The sequence below is a fragment of the Anser brachyrhynchus genome, assembly GCF_964034855.1.
Source record: "Anser brachyrhynchus genome assembly, chromosome: 12".
Classification (NCBI taxonomy): Eukaryota; Metazoa; Chordata; class Aves; order Anseriformes; family Anatidae; genus Anser; species Anser brachyrhynchus.
In genome coordinates, this window is record NC_137707.1 from 16,306,349 (window position 1) to 16,327,500 (window position 21,152).

Consider the following 21,152-nt stretch of genomic DNA (forward strand, 5'->3'; position numbering starts at 1 on the left):
CACTGAACCCTCCTTCAAGTCCTTATCTTTCCAAACATTTAGTAGTACCAGACTACTCTCTCTGCAGAAGTAGAAAAAAACATTTCTAAGCTAAAATGAAACTACTGAAATGCGAGTGAAACGCTAAAGGAACAAATGGGAAAAAGAAAAAAGAAAAAAAGGAATGAGGCCAGCGTAGTGCTTTGTATTTGTACAAGAGAAATAAAGCTAACCACAGGCCAGCAATTGAATGGCAGACAGCACTTAAATAATCTTAAACAGAAAAGTCATGTAGGAAGCCACAGTGCTATACGCGAAGTTCCCCCTGGAGCATGTACAGGAAGAAAGTCCCCCTAAAATTTCAGCATGTCTGCTTTTTATCCCACAACATAGGACTAATTGTCCTCAGTGTCTGAGCCGGATTCTTTGCATTCTGGAGCAGAACAAATACTACATTTTCACCTATCTGTCACAGCAAACATGAAACATTTTGACAAAAGCAAAACAGCACTAATCTTAGCACCTCACAAAGCTCTGAGCAAAACACCAGAGAGAAAGGCTGAGAGAAAGTTAACACCAACAGTAAAACAAAATCATCAAATGAATGGCTGGACAGGAGCATCTTGCATCTGCGCTTCCACGTGCCTAATAGTGCCACGTGCCATCCTTTTTGTTGTAGAGCAATATTGAACAATTACAGTTTTGGTACATAGATTAAACAGACTGTTATAATCTGTTTCACCTTTCTGACAGACTGAATGACTTCATCCAGCAGTTCGGGCATTAAGGCTATAGCTGGCAACTGAGTTAAAACAGAACTTTTAGACATGAGTGAACCTAGGTTCCAGCTCTGCAAAATATACGTTGTTAACACTTGATCAGCCTAGTCTGATGCTGAGTTTTCTTAAAACACCAAGTCAAGATCAGTTATACCTCTACTGGAAAATGCAGAGGCAGCCTATCAGATCCCCTTACCATTTCCAAGATTAGCATCATTTGAGCAGCAAACATACTGAAGTCTGCAGCTTGAAATACGGACCTCAACAGGTGATCCGCTCTCCTTTCATTCTTGGCTTCCTAACATCATCGTTTCCCTCCTTGCTCTTGGACTGCCTGCTTTTATATACTATATTAAAGTCCTAATTGTTTCAGAGTTAGCAGTTATCAACACAACGTTCCTGTAACTGACTTCTAGCAGATCCAGGCACTACCAGAAGGGTTTTAGAGTAGAAAAGTACCAATGAAGGAACTTTTGAAGGTCTTCCTAAATCCTCATACTCTTCCAGATTGGCATTAGATGTAACTCCCTCAGCACGAAGAAACCTCCAGGTGGAACATCTACAACAGCATCCGCAGTGGAGGAATGTGCTATGGACATATTCATAATAATGAGTCAAGCCAGCATCACTGCATACTTTGGTCAACCCTGATAATTGCTGTACATCACTGGAAAGTCTTTGAAGTTGGAAACAACAATTCAAAACCCCTGTAAAAAAGTGAGTTATCTTGGAGCTGCTTTCATGTTTACACAAGCCCAGGACTGTGTGCAAACAAAACCAACAAAAAGCCCTCACTGCTTCCTACTTACCAGCTTCAGCCCTGGAAGCAGCACAGCTCAGCAAAACACAAAAAAGACCAGAGCTTTTGGAGCAAGGCTAGAAATATTTGGATAAGGGCAACTTCCGCCCAGCCGCAAGCTTTGAAGAGTTCAAGGCCCCTAAATTAGCTTTTCAATTCTGAAAACACAGTAATTGGGAGGTCAGCTGACAGTTGGACAAAAACTTATACGGTATCTCCAAACCACCTGAAACATCAGCCATATATATTTATACATAATAAGGAATGTGTGTATATGTATAAGCACATGTATATCCACACATGTATATATACATACATATACACACACACAGACTTGTGTGTGTATCAACATATATGTGTGTGTGTGTATTAAATAAAGCCTTTTATGTAATAAATCAGCTCTCCAAAATGGAGAAGAATGAGACTCTTGGAGGACCTATTCATTGCAAAGCAAGTTTACCTTCTAATGACTTCAGCTTGAACAGACTTGGGCCCCAAAGGAAGAAGGATGCTCCACTGTTCCCCGCCACCTTGAATTATCTCAAAGGAGCTTTCAGATAAAAATAGAAAACACAAAACCTTTAGGAGAAAAACTATCAAAGGCAGAAACCTTGCAAAAAGCCCAAATAAAAGAATGTACCTTTGACCTCTGGTAATTCAAATAGAGTGTTAATCACCAAAGGATTAACACCCTCTGCATTATAAATAACATAACCAGTCATCAGGAAATTATAACACCCCATATAATCAAGAAACACTGAAGTCTACCAGAGAATTATACACAAGCAGTGGGAGGTACTAAGATGAGAAACTAACATGTTGTATCAGTTCAGTAAGGTTCTGCAACTTCAAGAATTGTGGAGAACAGCACAGTTCTTAAACAAATAAACCTCCTTCCTTCTGTGTGCGTGCATCTCCATGTGTTTATGGATTCTCCAATCTTTTCAAAGTCCCTCAATATTTGGAATTGTTCAGGCTCCCTGTTCAGCTCCATAAGCACTTCCCCTATTACAAGACTTCCCCTACCCCATTTTCTCCCAAACCACACCACTCTGTTTTGCCTGAGAGCCACTGCCTCCCCTTTTTTAAACTTTTGTGCCATCTCTAAAGCTTTTCCTGACAAGCCCATTTTCTATTCCCACTGTACCTAGAAGTCCATTCCGCCTATGCCTCCAGCTTCAAGTCTTCCAACTACTACAGTCCTTCAATATTGCTGTCCCAGTAGTCCTCACTTACATTGCCTTTAGTGCTATATTCCTGTCAATAGGACTGCCACCACCTTCCCTAACCCCCAAGGCAGGTGGCTTCCTCTCCAGCTTTTCCCCAGGAGGAAAATCGGACCTTTTCTTTAACATGGAGTGCCTCATGAAGAACAGCAAGAACAACTCAGCTCAAATCACTAACTTGTAATCCCATTTTCTGCTGCGACCCAAAGACCACAGGAGAGAAGATCCATATCCTCACAATCACACCACACCAGGCACCTTCTTCCAAAGATCAGTGAAGAAGGCAGGGTCACAGCATCTGGTGACACATCTGCAAGCAGGCGAAGTGAGTTGGGATGAACATGGACAGCTCTTTTCATGTATACAAATGTTAATTGGATATGGGGGAGTAAACTTTTTCAGTATGAGAGGCCTTTCCAGACTAAACTGCATTACAATTTCTCCTTTAAATCTTCAGTAGAAAAGACATGCTCCTTAGATTCACTTCTTGACATTACAGAACAACTAGTAAGTTTCACCTTTTTCAAACCCACTATAAAACCCCACCAGATTTCTCCAGCCTTGCATCATTTCACAACTATGAAACAGTTTCCAACTGAAATATACTTAAGGGCTGCTCCTTAAGTAAAAGCACAGCTTAATTAAGTTAACTAAGCTGATTAAGCCATGCTCTTTCACCCATTACAGGAAGTATTTAGCCCTGGAGCCATCCTCAAAGGCACCTCACAGAGCGTATGACATGTTTTCTAGAGATACTGTATGTATTTAGTCACTGTGGAAGGGGAAAAAAAAAGACAAATACCCCATATGTCAGCATGCCAACAAAAGAATAGGAGAAGTATCAGCAGATAAAGCAGCTGTTTACATCCCATTCTTGTCTGGAAGGTAGGTATTGCATTACAAGGGAATGAAGGAAGTAAGAGAACATTACCCAAAACCTCAGATCTGGCTCTTGTAAAATAATGGCAGCAGGAACACTCTCCGAAGTCCTCAGTCTCCTATATTAGTACTGAGATTTTTGTATGTTTACAAAGAACTCTGACAAATGGATTTAAAATTGAATAGATTATAGCAGCCTTGTTTTTAAACAATTAAGATTAATCTTTCTCCTTTATTGTATCTAAATGAGTTTATATCATGAAAAGAATTCTTTAAAATTTTCAACCCTTTCAAAATGTCTAAAAGCAATTTCTAAAATAAAGACATAGCTAACTAGCATTATGCTTATCTTGGCTATTGCTGGTATAAGGGTGCTGCTCTGTGTCTCAGAAAGATTTCTGACAGGGTGAGAAAACCTGGTCCATTTCAGAGACTTTCCTGGGACCTGTCTGAAGTGTCGACAAGCAACGAAGCTGAATATTAATACACTCTCCATCATCAAAAGCTGTTGCATACCCAAAGGATGAGAAATATTTTAATCAGCTTTCAGCTTGTCTAGTACAAGTCAGTTTATTCCTTCGGGATTATACATCTATGTGCTCAATTTTTGTCTTCGCATGCTCTCTCTCTCTATTACTTTTGAAACTAGCAGTAAAGAGCCTAAATCGGCTGTTTGGTTGGAAAAAGCCAGCTAATGCTGTGATTCAATTACAGCATTTTACATTCAACAAGAAAATCTAGAAGATGAAAAGCAAAGAAAAGAATTGAGAAGTCAGTCCTGTATAGTGTTTTTTTAACAGTAGTGTTTTCTTCAATATTTTTGTCAATCTTATGAGTTTTCAAGACTGATGTGTCTGTTGTCTTGGCCATCATCCCCGCCCCCAAGCTTCCTAAGTTCTGGCACTGTAAACTCACAATTCCTCAGTGAAATGACCACTATTGGAACTGACCGTGACCACATGCATGTTTTATGAACATGCATATCAAATATGCCTTCCATGAAAGCTAAGAAGATCAGTAATGAAATAATGGTCCATAAAACCTTGAATATAAAACTGTCATTGCATAATGTCACTGAGAGACAGTCAGTCAGCCTTAAGGTTGCACTATCAAAGACACCACCTACATGAGAAGGCTTTTAATTTTTTTATTTCTTCCAAAACCATCGTAACATTTGAGACGAACAGAGCCAAGACCTCTATTGGCCTTCGTGTTGAGCATCGACATAAATGCAACACAGAATTTCATGTCACTTCATCCCTTCTTCCCTGGAAATAGATGCATTACCCATTCTACATGTAGTACCACAGTACTCTCATCTTTCCCAAAACAGAAGAGAAAATAGAAATATAAAGCTTAGCTGCTGAAAGATTTTCAGCTTCTGGTGCACATTAAGGAATTATGGGAAGTACGACCTCTGTATACTTTGGCACTAGACAGCATCAGCATAAATTGGTTTGTACAGGCTAATCTTAATTTCTATCCAAATCCTCCACCAGAAATATAACCAACCATCAGTTTTGAGAAGAGTAGTGAATTCTGAGGTTGCAAATAATTTCAGCACAGGAACTCATATTTCATGAAATGGAAGCAGGAAATTGGATGGAATATGAGAACAAGTAGTCGAGGAGGACAATGAGTAAGTTTACTCTGCCATAGGTCTGAATTACAGGAAAACACCTTTCAGTTCCACACCAACTCCTACCACATCCTTGTCAAACAACTGGTCTTCTAGCTAGCTAACAAATCCTTTTGAGGCTTTAATCCATTAACATGTAGCAAAAAGCTTGGAGACTGAACTAAAACATAATTAGTAGAGTACATATACATACATATATATACACATATATATAAACAGTTTATTACACATCAATGCCTAGGCAGCTAGACAATATGAACTGATGCACTGTTTCCAGACATGGTTAGTGCACTTTCCAAAATACAGCATGGTAAACATTCAGACAGGTTCATCTTGAGCAGAGCTGTAAGAATTATATAGAGTTCAGATTTGCTAGCAGACCAAGGAGATCTTCCAAAACCTGATGGTGACTAGGGCCATTTGACAAAAGCCAGTAATTATTTTCCAGCTGCTGAATAATAAACATTATATTATGTGTACAGCTTCAGGATTATTGAGCAGAATGATGTGCTGTCCCTGGAGGTGTTCAAGACCAGGTTGGACAAGGCCCTGGGCAACCTGGTGAAGTGGGTGGCATCCCTGCCCATGGCAGGGGGTTGGAACCAGATGGTCTCTAAGGTCCCTCCCAAGCCGTTCTATGATTCTACGTGTAGTAAGAAATGAAAAGTGCAAAAAGGATCTACCCCAAAACTGCTGAGAGCTAGAACTGGAGGCAATCAGGGTAAGCCAGAACAAAGTAAGCTCCAGCGATCATACTTCCATGGACAGAACTTGTCCATCTGAAAATAAAAACAAAATACCTTAGATGCGGCCCTAGTTAGACAACCTCCAGTCATGGTAGGGGGAAGGCCGAAATTTGTCAGGTTCCTCCAACAGCAAAACATTCTCTCCCTGGGACACAGCAACTCTTTCAGTTACAATGAAAAAATCACAACCTCCTTTTACTGAGGAGGAACTTAAGATCAGAAAATCCCTGCCACCTAAAACCAAAGTAAGACCTCAACATTTTGATCTCCACGCTGATTTTGAAAACCATACTTAAGTTACTTGCACAAGTTAAACAGGTCAGTGAAAGAATTAGCACCTAATCCAACAGAAAATAATGCTTTCCATGGTCTATATCGAAGCCAAGTTTATTTCTTTATATATAAAATAAGAGCTGTAATTTTGATCAAAAATGATGTAACTTAAAAACTACATTGCAAAACCACTTTTTACCCATGATCTCGTTAGGAATTAGAGGCACTGATGATGAGATAAGAAAGAAAAGATATCAGCGCAGCAATGGCAACTTCTTGGAAAATACTACCTCCTTTGCACACAAAAGCCATTTGAAAAGTAAAACAGCTGTATTCCATTTTATAAAATGGACACAGTCACTTAATATGACAGCAATAAAACCATGTTTTGAAATGCTCACTGTACTCAAAAACAGTAACATAGATGGTGACATTTTGGTCATACTGCCATTTGCTTTCACTTTCATTAGACATAATTTTCCCTAGTTTATAAGGATCACATTAAAAATTATTCCTGCCAAACCAATGTAATTTACAGTTTCAACACTAACCCAAACCTTTTTTTCTACCTATGTGGTATGTTCAAAAACATATAGAACTTATAGACACAAAACGTACAAATCTGCATCTGATCACTTCTATGATGGCCTCAGTGAGAACTAGAAATCATTTTTAAATATAGTTGATAATTAATTTTATATGACTTACAGATACACAGGCATCTCAAAAATACAGAAGAATATTCTGAATTTCCAAAAAATATTATTCTCCATGTGCAAACATTGTCTTTTATTGAGGTTTTGTACTAGGAAATGACTTTCAAAAACCATAAAATGCTTTGCAATGAATAGCTGGACAAGCAAAACAATAGCAGAATACAATACTACTGCTAATTCATTTCCACAGCACATAATAAGCCTTATAAATAAATAAACAAACTGTTGACAAAAAGATCCTTTGTTATTCCAGTATATGTTCATCCAAGGTTCTGAGGAAAAATGGTGAAAACAGCACAGTTTTTTATATAATCTACTTGGCCCCATCGTACTGAGTTCACTTTCGCTTAAATCATCACAGTTCCCACTACCAATAAAAGGGCAGCATCAGGTTCTAAAAAAATCCTTCCAGCACTGACACGTATTCACAGGGATGCAGCAGGATCTATGATCTTAGCTTTTCTCTCCGCAACACATGCCGGGTGACTTGCAGCACTTCCAAGTGTACTCTTACGCTCTGAACTCTTTCTCTGCTGTTCCTGCTGCTGAGAACTGCAAGCTATTGCCCCTGGTGCTATCCCCTATAAACCACTTTGCTCTAAATGAAAATTTAGATGATCCAGAAGTTACATGAAGGAGTTAGATCATTACCGATTAGAAACCGCACACCTGTGCATGTGTTTATGTGCACAAGCATGTACAGACACGTGTTCTTTGGACCAGCTCTGGTGAGCTATCCAGTCGGAGACCACTCCTACGTGATGCAGAACCCTGCTTGTCACTGCGTTCAGCTCAGACAGATCCTTTTATACAGCTCAGACACAAAACTGGGACATAACCTATATGCATGGCTTTGATTTCTGCTGATTGTGTTGCATGCACTTATGTTTTTAAATGCTAACACAGAGCTCATCATATCTACACGTATTTGCATGTACAACATGATGTACAATCATATAGATCTGATTGTACACAAACATAGTGAAGATAGAAAGAAGCTTTATTACAGGAAGGGTTTAGCACAAGACAATAGAATTTAGTCATTCAAAACAGTCTCACCAAAGAACAGCAGTGTACACGAGAACACAGACTCCCAACCCAGGTGTGAACACACCTAGACGGGGACACAGCGGGGAGATGTGCCCACCTCCGGCACCAACCAGCCAGCACGGCACCCTCCAACCAGCCTCACAGCTGTGCCAGCCACCCACGGCCCTCCCGCTTGTGCTGTCAGAAACCCACCTCGCCTCCCCGTAGCACACAAATCGAGGTAGCCTGCCTTAAACTTTCCCTGGCTTATGCCACTTGGCGTTACACCCTGAAATGTTTTCAGAGTCATTTTCACAGGACGCTATGCGAGCTGGAAGGCTGCCCTCTTAGCAATTCCAGTTTATAATAGAAATGTTATAGTGCTTCATATCAACTCAGCTTAGATCTCAAGCAGCTCACAGAAGGGTTAAAAATAGAAAGTGCTATCCACTGGTTTGCTCTGATGTTCCTGTAGATATTGTCACTGGATGTATCCTCAGTAGAATTCTATTCAACACCTCTGTCTTTAAGTACAAAGCTGTAGGCTGTAGCAGCTTTAGGAAACATAAGTATCCTTTTTTCTGCTGCACAGTATCTGTGTGTGAAATTCTCTAAAGGGGTTTAAGTATTTACCCTGAACACTATCAGACAGTTTCTAAAATTTTCCTTATCCTGTTGCAAAAACACTTCAAAGAGAATCATAAACACAGTCCTTTGTGCTTTCAGCACACACTTTGTTTTGGAAGCTTAAGTCTGAATTCCCTCAGAATTGTAAATATTTTTTTTTCTGAAAGATGTGCAATACAACTTTTTTTTTTTTTTTTAAAAAAAAAGAAAGATTGTCAGTGATTCTACTGTATGCAACGCTGTATCCTTTCTCCCATTTCTGATGGCTAAAAATATTGGGGTCAATGAAATCAGTGTCAAAAAATATTTTTAAAAAAACTCCCCAGGATCAGGGTTTTCCTCTTGTTGTTGAGATAAAAGATACATTTCCAGGAATATCTGACTCCTGGTGTACATAAAATATAACCTGCCAAAACCACATTTATTTAAAGGGTCTGGCCTAAACAGATAAGAAGAGCCCCAAAAGACAAGAGATATGGCTAAAATTTAGGTCTTTGAGCTGCCATGTTGTGCCGACATTTCACAGCTCATTAGGTAAATACGATCACCCATCACCGCACGGCCCTCCAAGAAACGAGTGTGACACTGCAATATCCGAAAGCACGGGGAGAAAGCTAAAAAAAGAAATTGAAATTATACCTCAGAATTTCTTGAATTTTGGCTGCCAAGATGACACTAATACAAATATGAGATAAGTTGCATTTTCTGAAAACGCTACCAACCACCCAGCCTGTTTATGAACCCCAAACCTTTTCATGCCCTCCACCCGCACAGTATTAGTGAGCTGTTTGAAGTGCCAAAGTCTACAAAAAGCTAGCAAGATTCCTTTTAAAAGCATATTTTGTCTTACAGCTTATGGTGGTTATTCTGGAACCAAAATACCCTGATTTAAACACATATTTAAACGCTTGTTTAATTTGGAAAAAAAAAAAAAAGAAAAAAGGAAAGAAAGAAAAAAGAAATATATTATGGCCCTGGGCTGAGATTTCATAGCTCAAGTTTCAGCCCAGACTCAATTCTAACTGTCAGGCTCTAAGCCCCTGACAATAGTGGCTTACAGCAGAAACTATGGCATACTTCATACGCAGCAATAGAACCAAATAATGAAATAGACCTCAAAAAGGAAAGAAAAATAATTTTACGTGGAAATATCTTTGCTCTCTGATTTCAATTCAGTTGTATAAACTGATAAAAATGTACCATTGAGAATAACCATAAAAATAATGTGATGAGTTAATGTTTTTTTTCTTTTTTTAACTTACAAATCAAGATGAAACAGTTGTGCAGAGACATCAGTTTGCTCGAATGCCACTTTGTTCATTGTAACTACACAGAAAGTACACGCTAATGTTTATAGATTGCATTTGGAAATTAAAAGGTATGCTGCATATCAGTATCATTAGTTATAATATAGGATTCGAAAAAGTGAAACAAAAGGTTTAACAATCACTTTCGTGTTTCACTTATACCATTAAAAATCAGGTTTTTAAGATCTATGTTTCGTTCCTTTAAGTAAATCCTTTAGAGTAGGCAAACGGTTATGCTGCTAAATACACTAAATCACTCATTTTTCTCTACGTTTTAGAACTACAGTTTTCATCATCTTGCCAAATTCCTGCATAAATAGGTAGGATTAAATGGAGTCTAGCCTACGTAACATAATTATATATGTTGTGATTTTATACTGCAATGAAACTGATACATTTTAATAATCCCAGTCTTGGCTCTTACCCACCAAAGTCAATAAAGGTTATTAAGGCCAACTGCCATATAAATACATTGCTACATTGCTAAATGGTCTGTCAAAGCAGGAAATACAATTTATACCATATAGCACTACCAGGATCATCTTTTTTTTTTTTAAAAAAAAAAAAGGAACACTGGATATGTTAAAAAAAAGTCTTCAAAGATTTGGTATTTGAGTACAATCATATATGTTTACTTTTCATTCCAGAGATTTACATTTTACTTTTTCAAATGTGAATCAACCTAAAACAAAATAAAAAAAAAGACTGTAGGACTTTTACAGTTCTTACTGATTTGGCATGGCGTTAAAACATTTTCATAGCTAAAATAAATGTCAGATTGCAAGGTTTGTGTGATATCAGACCCTGAGAGACAAATTGTCTCTCCACTGAATCTCAGAACAGCTTCAGCAAGACTTCCTCATATCACATGAGATTTCAGCTTTTCAGACTTCTTTTTACCCAGAAAGCAAAGCTTGTACAGTCTTTTTTTTCAAATGGTAACTCTCCCTTTGAATTCAGCAAGCATTTATCCTGATGTTGCACATGATAACGTGTTAATCTTGGATGACTTTTAAAAAAAAAATCAAGAATTTGAATAGCCTTCGTATTTCCAAGGGAGGGTGGGAAAAGAGAAGAAGATTGGTTAAACTGCTTTAGATTTAGTGCTTCATAAATTCATGAGGTAATATTGTGGGAAATGTGATGTTTTATCAGAATGTCATTCAAATGAAAGGTTTAACATTTACATCACAAGAGCAAGCTCTAAGTAAAACTATCCGCAGGGAAAGAAATGCCAGGACTAAACATTATTATAAAATTATGTGCTTGCCACAAAGTACAAAAATATTAAATAGAGCCCAAAGGTTTGTAGACCCTGGCCTTAACTTCCTGAGGTATCATACTTTGCTGCAATATTGGAACAAGTACAATTAACAGAATCAGAGATTTTGGAAAAGGTTTTTTTTTTTTTTTTTTTTACTTCTTTAAAACTCTATTGCCAAACAAAGGAAAAAATAAAAAAAGGCACACATTGAACCCCAGACTGACTTTTGTATCACTCGAAACACACACATAAAATTTAAGTCAAGAGTTGTTCAACTCACACACAAGTGTAGCAAAAAATACATTATTTTCCTTTACAAAATAGTTCTTTTTAAGCAATAATACTCTGCCGAGACAAGATCAACAACCGCTAAGGTATTTATAATTTAACCATTTTTCCACATTATATAGGTGAAGTTTTTATTTTATTATTTTTACTTTTTAAAGAATCATGTAGTTAAAGTTATAAATTTGGAGGAAAAACACTGACTGTAGACTACTGGGTACCTTCAGAAATACCTTTTTGATTTAACTTAATGCTGTGGAAGCTAAGCATGCACCAAAACACTGCACTTTTTATGTTAAATTGCTGTTGAATTTGTTAACCCACAATTGATTTCCTGTGTTATGGAATCTTAGAGATTACAGCTAACTTGAAGCAACAGGGATAATTCTTGATGTTAATGCTACATTTCTATGTATTTTTATTAAGTCAGTGCTCGCTGTTGCATTAAAACTGCAGCTCAACATTGCCCCCTACTGTCCGTTTGTGGAACACTAAGGACAAAATGTAGGTTAAAACCAAAATATCCCACCCCACCTCCAAGTCCAAAATACAGTCAGCATCTCATTTACCTAAGAGACTCAACAATACAGACATTCCCAATTAACATTCTCTTCTGTCTCCCTCAATAGTTGAAATTAATTGTGATTAATGCATTATAAGTCATAAAACATTAAAGCAATTTTTAAAATTTAAATTAGAAGCAGCTTCTGTCTTGGCCCAACCGTCATTTTGCTGATAAATATCATCGTGAGGCCTGTTGAAAGGAGATACACTGACGCCACCATGTTTCTAATTAGAGACACATGGCAATGTCACACCAATTGCAGAAAACCTAACCCTTGAGAATTCCTGAGTTTGCTGTTTTTCCATGTTCTCAACACACAATGGATATAAAATAACAATCAAACATTCTTGTCTCTACTTCATCTAAGCCTCTGTTACAAGAGGGTAAGTTGTCATTTGAAAGAAAAACAAACCAAATCATTTTTTTTAAATGATAAAGGTCATTCAAGATCAGTTGAGTTTGAGCACATGAGAACACAAAAATGAGGCAAAAACAAAAATAAACAAATCATAAATCTTTTTCCCTTCTTTTGGAGGAAAGTCTAACGTTCACCGATTCCTTGCAGCAACTGATTTCACATATAAAAATTCCACTTTTCCACACTCATTTTCCAGGCCTGAATCCAGCTGTTGCCAGAAAAGCTTCCAAATTCTTGTGAACAGGTTAGAGAGCAACAAGATTTCCCTCAAAACTCAGTAACAGAATCTTGTGTCATCATACCTCTGGCAATTCAAAAACACCTCTAATACAAATTATATTCAGTGTCCTCAGCCACATTACAAACTTTTCCAAGACATGTACGGACAAGTTGAAGCTTACGCTGTGAGCAGCAATGGCACAGAAGCAGCTTCTGATGGAGATGGAAGGGTACCAGCACGACACATTTCTAATGTAGTTCCTCCTGCATGCAGACCTAGAAGCAGGCATGCTGGCAAGTGTGTCATACACTTAGCAAAGTCCCCTAGCTGAGTCTCTAGACGGCAACAGCAAGAGGGCTAACAGTGGTCACTGAGTCACTTACCAAGGAAGAAACAGATGTACTTTCAAATATACAGCAATTACCACAACTACAAGGATTCAAGAAACTAATCACCTCTAGCTAGTTGTAGCCATCGTATAATTGTGCATGTGCACTACCAGCAGACAGCTGTACTTTCAGTTCATCAGGTTTTACTTTCACCTTCACCCAGATACATTCATTACTGTTGTGATGGCAAAGGGTGCACCGTCTATCTTGGTGTTTCATGACAAGGTGGCATTGCACAGTTTCAGGTACTAACTGGTGTGATGCAATATCTGCCTGTCACCTTCTGACGCTGTCAAACTTTAAAAACAAGTGAAGTCAGGAAACAACTGAAATCTCCTCTTGCTTTTTGGTTCTCATTTTGCTCATATTTCTTTTATTTCTCTCCCCCAATAGCAAAGAGGTGGCAGTGGGAGGATTACACTGATTCTACGTTTCAGATGTTCTGAATAAAGCAAAAATTCTGTTGCTACAGCACAATTAAAAACCTAACTGTTAGTGCTCTCAGAATTAAGCTCTAAAAGCTTCAGACTATAAAACCAGTACTTACCATAGTCTCCATTTTTCTCCAATATTCTTCCAATTTAGCCATTGGTTTAAGCCACCAATCAGTGCACTTCAAATACCGCTTGCCTTGAAACCAAAACTGCCTGAGCCACTCAAATTCAACCTGCAAGAGAAAAACACACGGTTGCATGACTCATCTGTTCTTATTATCTGTTTTATTATTATTATTATTATTATTATCTGGGCAGGAATGGGATAGTACATGAATCCAGATATACCTAAACAGCCCCAGCAAAGGAGAAGGTTACTGGAGTATTTATTTCTAAACGTACCTTTACACCCAGTTGTTATTTTTATTGAATCATAAGAAGGATAGAAGAAACTTTCAGTAAATAAACTGTGCTAGAACACAGCCTAGCCAATTGCTATGGAACAAGCGCATAGCTTTATAATGAAATATAGTTTCTCGTAGTTAACCAAATAATCTGGTTACCAAACAAACTACCAAAAACCTTAGGATTGACTGAGTCTCAGTGCTCAGCTGTGGCCAGGCTTGCGCTCCCTCTACTGGAACTGCACTTACAGCAAAAACTTGCCAATGATATGCGCGTGGGGTTCTGCGGGGAAAGTAAGGCTAAAAAGCAGGTTTCGGCTTTTCAGGGCATATGTAGTAACATGTCCCAATTGTTCTTCTAGGACTAGGCTTGTGTGGCAACTGTGTTTAACAAAGAAAACATTATCCTAACGAAGCAATAAAAATTTAATCAGGAACATGGTTATACTTTTATTTAGAATATGAAGCAGAAAATACTGTAATACTTTGCTAGTTTTGGGGTGGTTTTTTTTTTTTTCTAATCATATATGGGTGGCCCTTCAGGTTTAAACACATGATAAATATTAGCTTTTAATGTATAATAAATATATATATAACTCATCAAATATTCATTAAGCAAAATAATTTCATTTATCCTAATTCCTGCTGAGCCTTTTTCTTTAATGGCAATCCATAGTTCTGGTCTTTAGAATTATGTATTTATTTTTGTTGCGGTAGTTACATTTCACACCAAGTTCAAAGCTACTTTAATAATTACTTGCTACCTCAAAGATTTTGTTTATCCCTACTTGACACTGATGTTGCAAACAAAGAGAACCTGCCAAGGTGAAAGAATAAAGAAAACTGCCCAAAGCTGTCATCTAACTCTTTTTTTCCTGCAAGGCTATGGAAATCTGAAAGCGTTTCAGCTAACATTAAATGTTTGGTCAATACACATTAACGACTGCAATAAAAGATACTTAAATGTGAAATGTATAAAAAGAACATTAGATCAACTCTTAGTAAAATACAACAACACGATTAATTGGCAGACATAAATCTCAAAAATATTTTCAAAAAAATACTGTAAGCATAGTGGCTTTTTAGCATACAAGTTCAATGACATACAACCTTCCTAAAAAAAAGCTGAAGTAGAGTTCGCTTCTTCTACTGTATAAACAAGGTATGAAGTATCAAGTTATGCTTCCCTAAAAATCGTTATACACCATTTGGGGATAGCTGAACACATCAACAGTTCAACTAGAGCTTGGAGTATTCACTGCTTTTTTCTTCTTTGTATTTTCTGGTCTCTTCCAATGAATGGATGGTAACACATAATATCTTACAAATATGTTTCAGGAAATAGATCACATGAGGTCATTAACTAAAGAAAAATTATTTTAAAAAAATGAAAATGAAAGTTACAATATCATTCATCAAGATAACAATCTATTTCAGTCAATCTGATTTTTAACTAATCATACTGATTTGTGACATTAATCTACGTAATTTCAGTCTAAGTAAAGTCTGGCATCCTGACCAAATTTTAAACATATCTTGATCCCTTTCAGCATATACAAGAGATAAGGGTTAGCAGTAGGACAGTTAATTTTCTGAAGGATTGTAACTGATCGCATCAGAGGTCAGGGTACCAAATGGCAACATGTGGCTGTTCAATGATAGGGACAACAATGTAGGTAAAAAAACTAGGCAGGGCTCTCAAACTCAGGTCCATATTCATCTGACAATGCCTAAAAGTTTAGCTCTAAACTGACTTAATAGAAGAAGGGAAAAAATAGCATTTCACCCACAAACTCGGCCATCAAGCACCTTGACAAGGGACTGCTCTGAGCTGGTACTCCTGACCAGGCAAGGGTTGATTCTGAAAACAAGTCATCTTGATGCATGGGTGACAATTTCTCTGTCACTATCCTTGCTTTAGACACTAGTAAGCACAAATACTTCTGCTAAAAATTTCCAGAGATTCCAATTATGCTGTTTGTTTGATATTTTAAAATTAACACTAACACTAAATTAACATTAATTTTTAAATTCTTTCATTGAACTATAGTCACTAATCTCCTGCAGGAGGAAGGCATCCCCTATTGGCTTGCCTCCTTCCACCTCCTTATACGAATTAGAGCTATACCAGGAAAAAAAAAACACCACAACAGTACATGTGGAAGAGACAAAAGCTCAATTCTACCCTTACTGGAACTCAAGATACACGACATTCATCTTCCATGACAAAAGTCTCAGGTCAACTGTTCTTGACATGGATTTTGTCAAAGTTTTAGTTTGGAGACTCCCATATATTAGAGTTAACTTGAGTTCAGATCAGCTAGCAGTTTACATGACTGAACAGGACAAACCTTAATCATATTAACATGTAAATAAAATACATGCTGCACATTTTAGGAAAACAGTCTCCTAATTCATTTTTCATTTGTGACTTAAACATGTGCAAGAAAGTTCAGAATTGGGCCCTATATGTCTAACCTCAACAGATTTTCAAGTCGTCCTTTAGCAATGATTAAAAGCCAATTTTAGGTTATAGTCAATACTGGGTAGTAAAAGGCCAACAGCAGCATTTGACATTTTGTGACGCAGTGCTCCTTGGTCAATTATTTAAAAGTATTAGTTATTAAATGCCACAGATGTAGGTGATCTATATTTTTGCTCTTCTGTACTAGCCAGCCACCAACCATGCTGTCAGCTCACTGTGATGTGCTAAAACATGTCGGCCTTCCTTGGGCCGCAGACACCACCACCTTTCCTCAGCCCTGACCCCAGCATCTACCACCGCATACCTTCAACATCTACCACCTCCAACTTAGCTAGCCTAGGCTTTTCTACATCCCTGTAGACGTAGAAATGTTAAACCATGATAATTTTAACTGCTGCTACTATAAAAATAGATTTGCTGTAGGCAAGAGTGACTGTACTTCACGAGCAACAGAGCAACCAATTCAGTCTCAAATTTTAATCGTGGTCATCAGGATTTGTTGATTAGGGCTGAGCCAAAACCCCGATAAGAACAAAATCCTACTTTTTCAAACTTTACTTTGAAGCCTGCTACATTTTAAACACAAACCCCAGATCCTAAAGACGTTCCTCTGAAGCTTTACTTCACAGAGAACTTGTGACTGTTCATTTGGTGGTGGCGAGTAAGGAGGCCTCGAAGCTTCCTCACGTAGGGGAACTCCTGTCAGATTTTGCACTCCTCTGAGCAAGGTAAACAACTGTTCTTGGACACCCAAAGAATAGGTCATCTTCTCTGCAGATTTATTTTTACGCATGCGAGCATTTACATCATTTAGTCAGCAGTGTTCTATTATTTTAAAAAGTGTTTGTTTGCCAGTGGGCTTTCCTAGGTCCCTGCAGGTCTACTTGAGGCCTAGCCAGTAGCTGTACAAATTTTGGAAAGCGAAGTGTGATTCAGTAGGGGCAGAGGTTCGCATTCAATGAACTATACAAGGTCATTTATTTCAGGACAAATGATCCTGGACAAACAGCAATCTGATTGCTTAAAGGGATAATTTCATTTAATCTAACACCATGTGTGCATTGTTGTTAGGACGCTGTACTTCACAGCTGTCCAGGTCATTACTTCTGTTCACCCTGCCACAGTGCTCCTAGGATACCCTGCCACTGAAATAGTGTTCAGACTTCAAGCCTGAAGCTTGTAACTACAAAGTACGTACTGGAGTGAAATGACTCGCACATCTAACAAACAGCATGTACCTCATAATTCAGGTACATGCTGAATTATGTACCTGAATTCAGATATTCCTCCGAAGGCTGTTTTAATGAGGGAGGCCACAACAACAAGGTTAAGTCGAAGTGATGCTGAAAACCTCCTAACTAAAATCTTGCTTCTTCCACAGGAAGGCCTCTGTCACGACATCCAAGAGAGGTCTCCGACAAATGAACTCTGGGAAAGAGAGCCCCCAGATGCTCACCAAATTCTTTTATGGGTTTCTCTGCCCACGACAAAAGTGGAGAAAGTCTCCACTGATGCTTCAGATCTTCAGTTCTAAACCACTTAACCAACACAGCAAGTCAATTTTCCTGCCCAGGAATACGAAAGTGAAGGCACAGAATCATACCTCATTCTTTCAGACCTGCTCTTAGGCTTTTTCCCTCGAGCAGGCACGGATAACTCATCCAGACCTCATTTGGCAGAGCAGTTAATTTCAGCACAGACTGTGAATCTGCACTCAAGTACTTAATTTTAGCCTAGTTGTGGATCAGCTGATGGCACTGTGATGGTTCTGCTCCAGTTAATGATCTCTGATGACTACTTTGGAGGTGTCAGCAAAAGGGGAAGAAAACCCACAGCATTTCAGGAAGATGAAGCAGCTACTGAGGATGCATCTAGTTATCTGAGTTAAAACATGCAAAGAGCTTCAATTATGACTTTTGGAAGTGGAATACAACCATACCACCTCCTCTACAGAGGAACAGAAACACTCATTTTCAAGCCCATAATCTCCGGTCTGGAGGTATATAAACTGTATACCAAAACAGAAATACACAGGCAAAATTGGGTGACAGTCCTTCATTAATTCTATAATTCGCTTTACTTAGTGCAGTTTCATTTTTCTTATTTAAAATAATAACAAAGGAGGAAAAAAAAAAGAGAGATGGAATCCTGACCACAGTTATTGAATGGAAGACATTTTCATCAGTAGTTGAACAGTTTAATTCTTTAAAGAAAGAAAACATGTTCTTGTTCTTCATATGCTTGAGAAAATTTGAAACCTAGAACCCGTATTATGTGCCTGAAAATACGAAGATTTATCATACAGTGAGTAAAAGAAAGCAGGAAGCTTTCCCAGGCAAAACAATAACAACAAAAAAACTGCATCAGCCTCACAGATCTGTGTGTTTTTACTTCAATGATGTTTGAAAAAGAAATGTGTATTTACCACAGTGGTAAACAAATGGTAACTTTGTCTACTTGTGCACTAAAAAAGGGAAATTTAAATAGCACTTGAACATACGGAATTTATGCTTTAAGTGAGGAGGTGACCTTGTGAAGAAAAAAAAGAGGTGACTGGGTATTCTCTTTTCAAATGAAATATAGATTCAATGTGTCTACTAAGACTAAGTGCACAATATGTACAAGTTAAACAATGATTTCTGTTACAGTATATCCCATATGCGTAACAGGAAACATCCCTGTATGTCACATAGCAAAATTATTCAGGTGACTGCAAACACCAGGGGCTAGTCTCTCACCTGATGTAAATGGCACAGGTCTTTGATGTTGAAGGACCCGTGCAAATTTACACCAGCTGTGCATGTGGCCCTAGCTGTGCAAACCACATATGTGTATAGTTTTATGGACTGAGCCTGATTAATGTTTTGTAAAGCCCTGCATGTATCAGACTTCTTTAAATTGCTCTAGGAGCTGTCTTGCTGGAAGTCAAGGGGGCAAAGCTTTTGCCATCACTATACTCATTTTTACCAACTTTGAGCACAATACAAATAAAAATGTGTTCTGTGAAGTTTTCTAGCAACACAAAATATTATATTCCTCAGCAGATAGCAATTTAAAACACTTAGAAAAATTCTAATTTTAGTGTAAATTACTTTGGTACTACAAATGTTCCAATATAATGCTGATTGTACTTGTCTTAGTAGTAATACAGATTAGTTCCTTCGAAATGTGTAAGTATACAAATGCTGTGACTTATATTTAAGCAAAATGTGGTTCAGAAATTTGTATTAGCTGCTTACTATAGTTGTTTTTAAAGAGAGATGGTCATCATCACTTTTGTTAGGAACAGCTGAAAGCTTTTTTTTTCAGGTAGAAAGGCAACTTTCCAGAGCAGCTAAACAATGTCACTTTACACTCCTAATACACAGCCTTGACTTGCATTTTCTTTAACTCTTATAAAAAATAAAATAATAAAAAAAAGCAATTAACTAACCATTTTTGGAAATGTCACCACTGTAAGTCCACCCGGTCCACTGTATCATTTCCTTGACTATCCACTAACAGTAAAAGCAAAGTCACATTCTTCATGATACTGCCTATTGTTATACCACAAAAAAATTACCATTTCCACAATAGCCCAAAACAGACATTTTTAAATCTGTGTTTCCTAAAACTCCAGATCTCTACTTCAAACCACAAAGCACTGTGCCAGCTTCAGTGAAATTCTATGTAAGTGCATTGTTACAACTGCATATTTTATAGCGCAAAACAATCTGCTGAATGAAGTACGTTCTTCACGATTATTTGCACTACATTTTCTTCATAATATGCTTTTAAGAACATATTCGCAATTGTCTCACACCTGGCATTCTGGAAAAAGACTGGCAACTATCTTAACACCTGACAAACAACTGAAAAATTTTGTGTGTGCTTTCCTTCCATTTTCCCCCCTCTTGTTTCAGGAGGACTAGAGTAGTTTGGTTTGTCCACCACCCTGTGATTTGGCAGATTTGGCACAATGAAACCGATGTTACTGAAACTACTCTGCCTCTCCCAGGAAGGATCTTGGGAAAGAAAAAATGAAAACTTCATGGGAATGCAATGATAAGATCTGAGTTTATCCCAATCACTGTAAACAAGTAAATAGGGAATAAAAAACACTTAAACTTCACAGTGCAATGCCTTGTGAGCTGCTGAACACACACCACAAGACTGCACCTGTCAGAATCCAGCTGCAGTACTTTCAGTGCAGATGATCTCACCTCATTATGTATTTCTTCCACTTGTTTTACAACTGCAGTTTCCAGTGATTTCAAAGATAAAGCCCTTGAATTAGAATCAGTTTGTAAATTCTGGAGCGCCAGTTCACATTGTCCAAATATGTATTCCAATGTTCCTCTTGAACACTATAAAGATATAATAAAAATGGATACTTAGTCGCGTCAAAGCATACATATTTCTCAAATATACTACTTGCTTCTGAAATAATAGAAGGAGCAGAAAGGATGTATTTCTGTAACTTTATTTTATGATCTTTTACACAAAATCTTAATGTCTTCTAGTTTGTTTATGTAGCTGTTTGTGTAGATTATGCAAAAGTCTAATCCACCAAACATAACAAGTAAGTAAACCATAATTTGAAAGGAGAAAGAACAGGATTACCTTTAAATTTACTTTACAATTACGGCCATACTTTCCATTGCTTCCTGGCAGTTTTTGAGGATATTTAATAATCAGTTGTATACGCAT

At 37.7% G+C, this 21,152-nt stretch overlaps 1 protein-coding gene across 17 annotated transcripts in view; it reads right to left on the reverse strand.

Moving 5' to 3' along the window:
* The window catches only part of FTO (FTO alpha-ketoglutarate dependent dioxygenase), a 247,898-nt gene that overhangs the window by 159,523 nt on the left and 67,223 nt on the right, over positions 1-21,152 (reverse strand). For 15 of the 17 annotated variants that reach the window (XR_013938641.1, XM_080553056.1, XM_080553053.1 and 12 more), the window contains 2 exons: positions 20,666-20,809; positions 13,688-13,807 (listed from right to left, as the gene is read on the reverse strand). Coding sequence is in view for 14 of the 17 variants with exons in the window: in XM_080553056.1 (XP_080409182.1) it covers positions 13,688-13,807; positions 20,666-20,809 (264 nt within the window). In the remaining 3 variants the exon portion in view is untranslated. Of the gene's footprint in view, positions 1-2,017; positions 2,108-12,932; positions 13,027-13,687; positions 13,808-20,665; positions 20,810-21,152 lie in introns of all 17 variants that reach the window. The other 2 variants (XR_013938642.1, XR_013938643.1) reach the window with 2 other exon arrangements.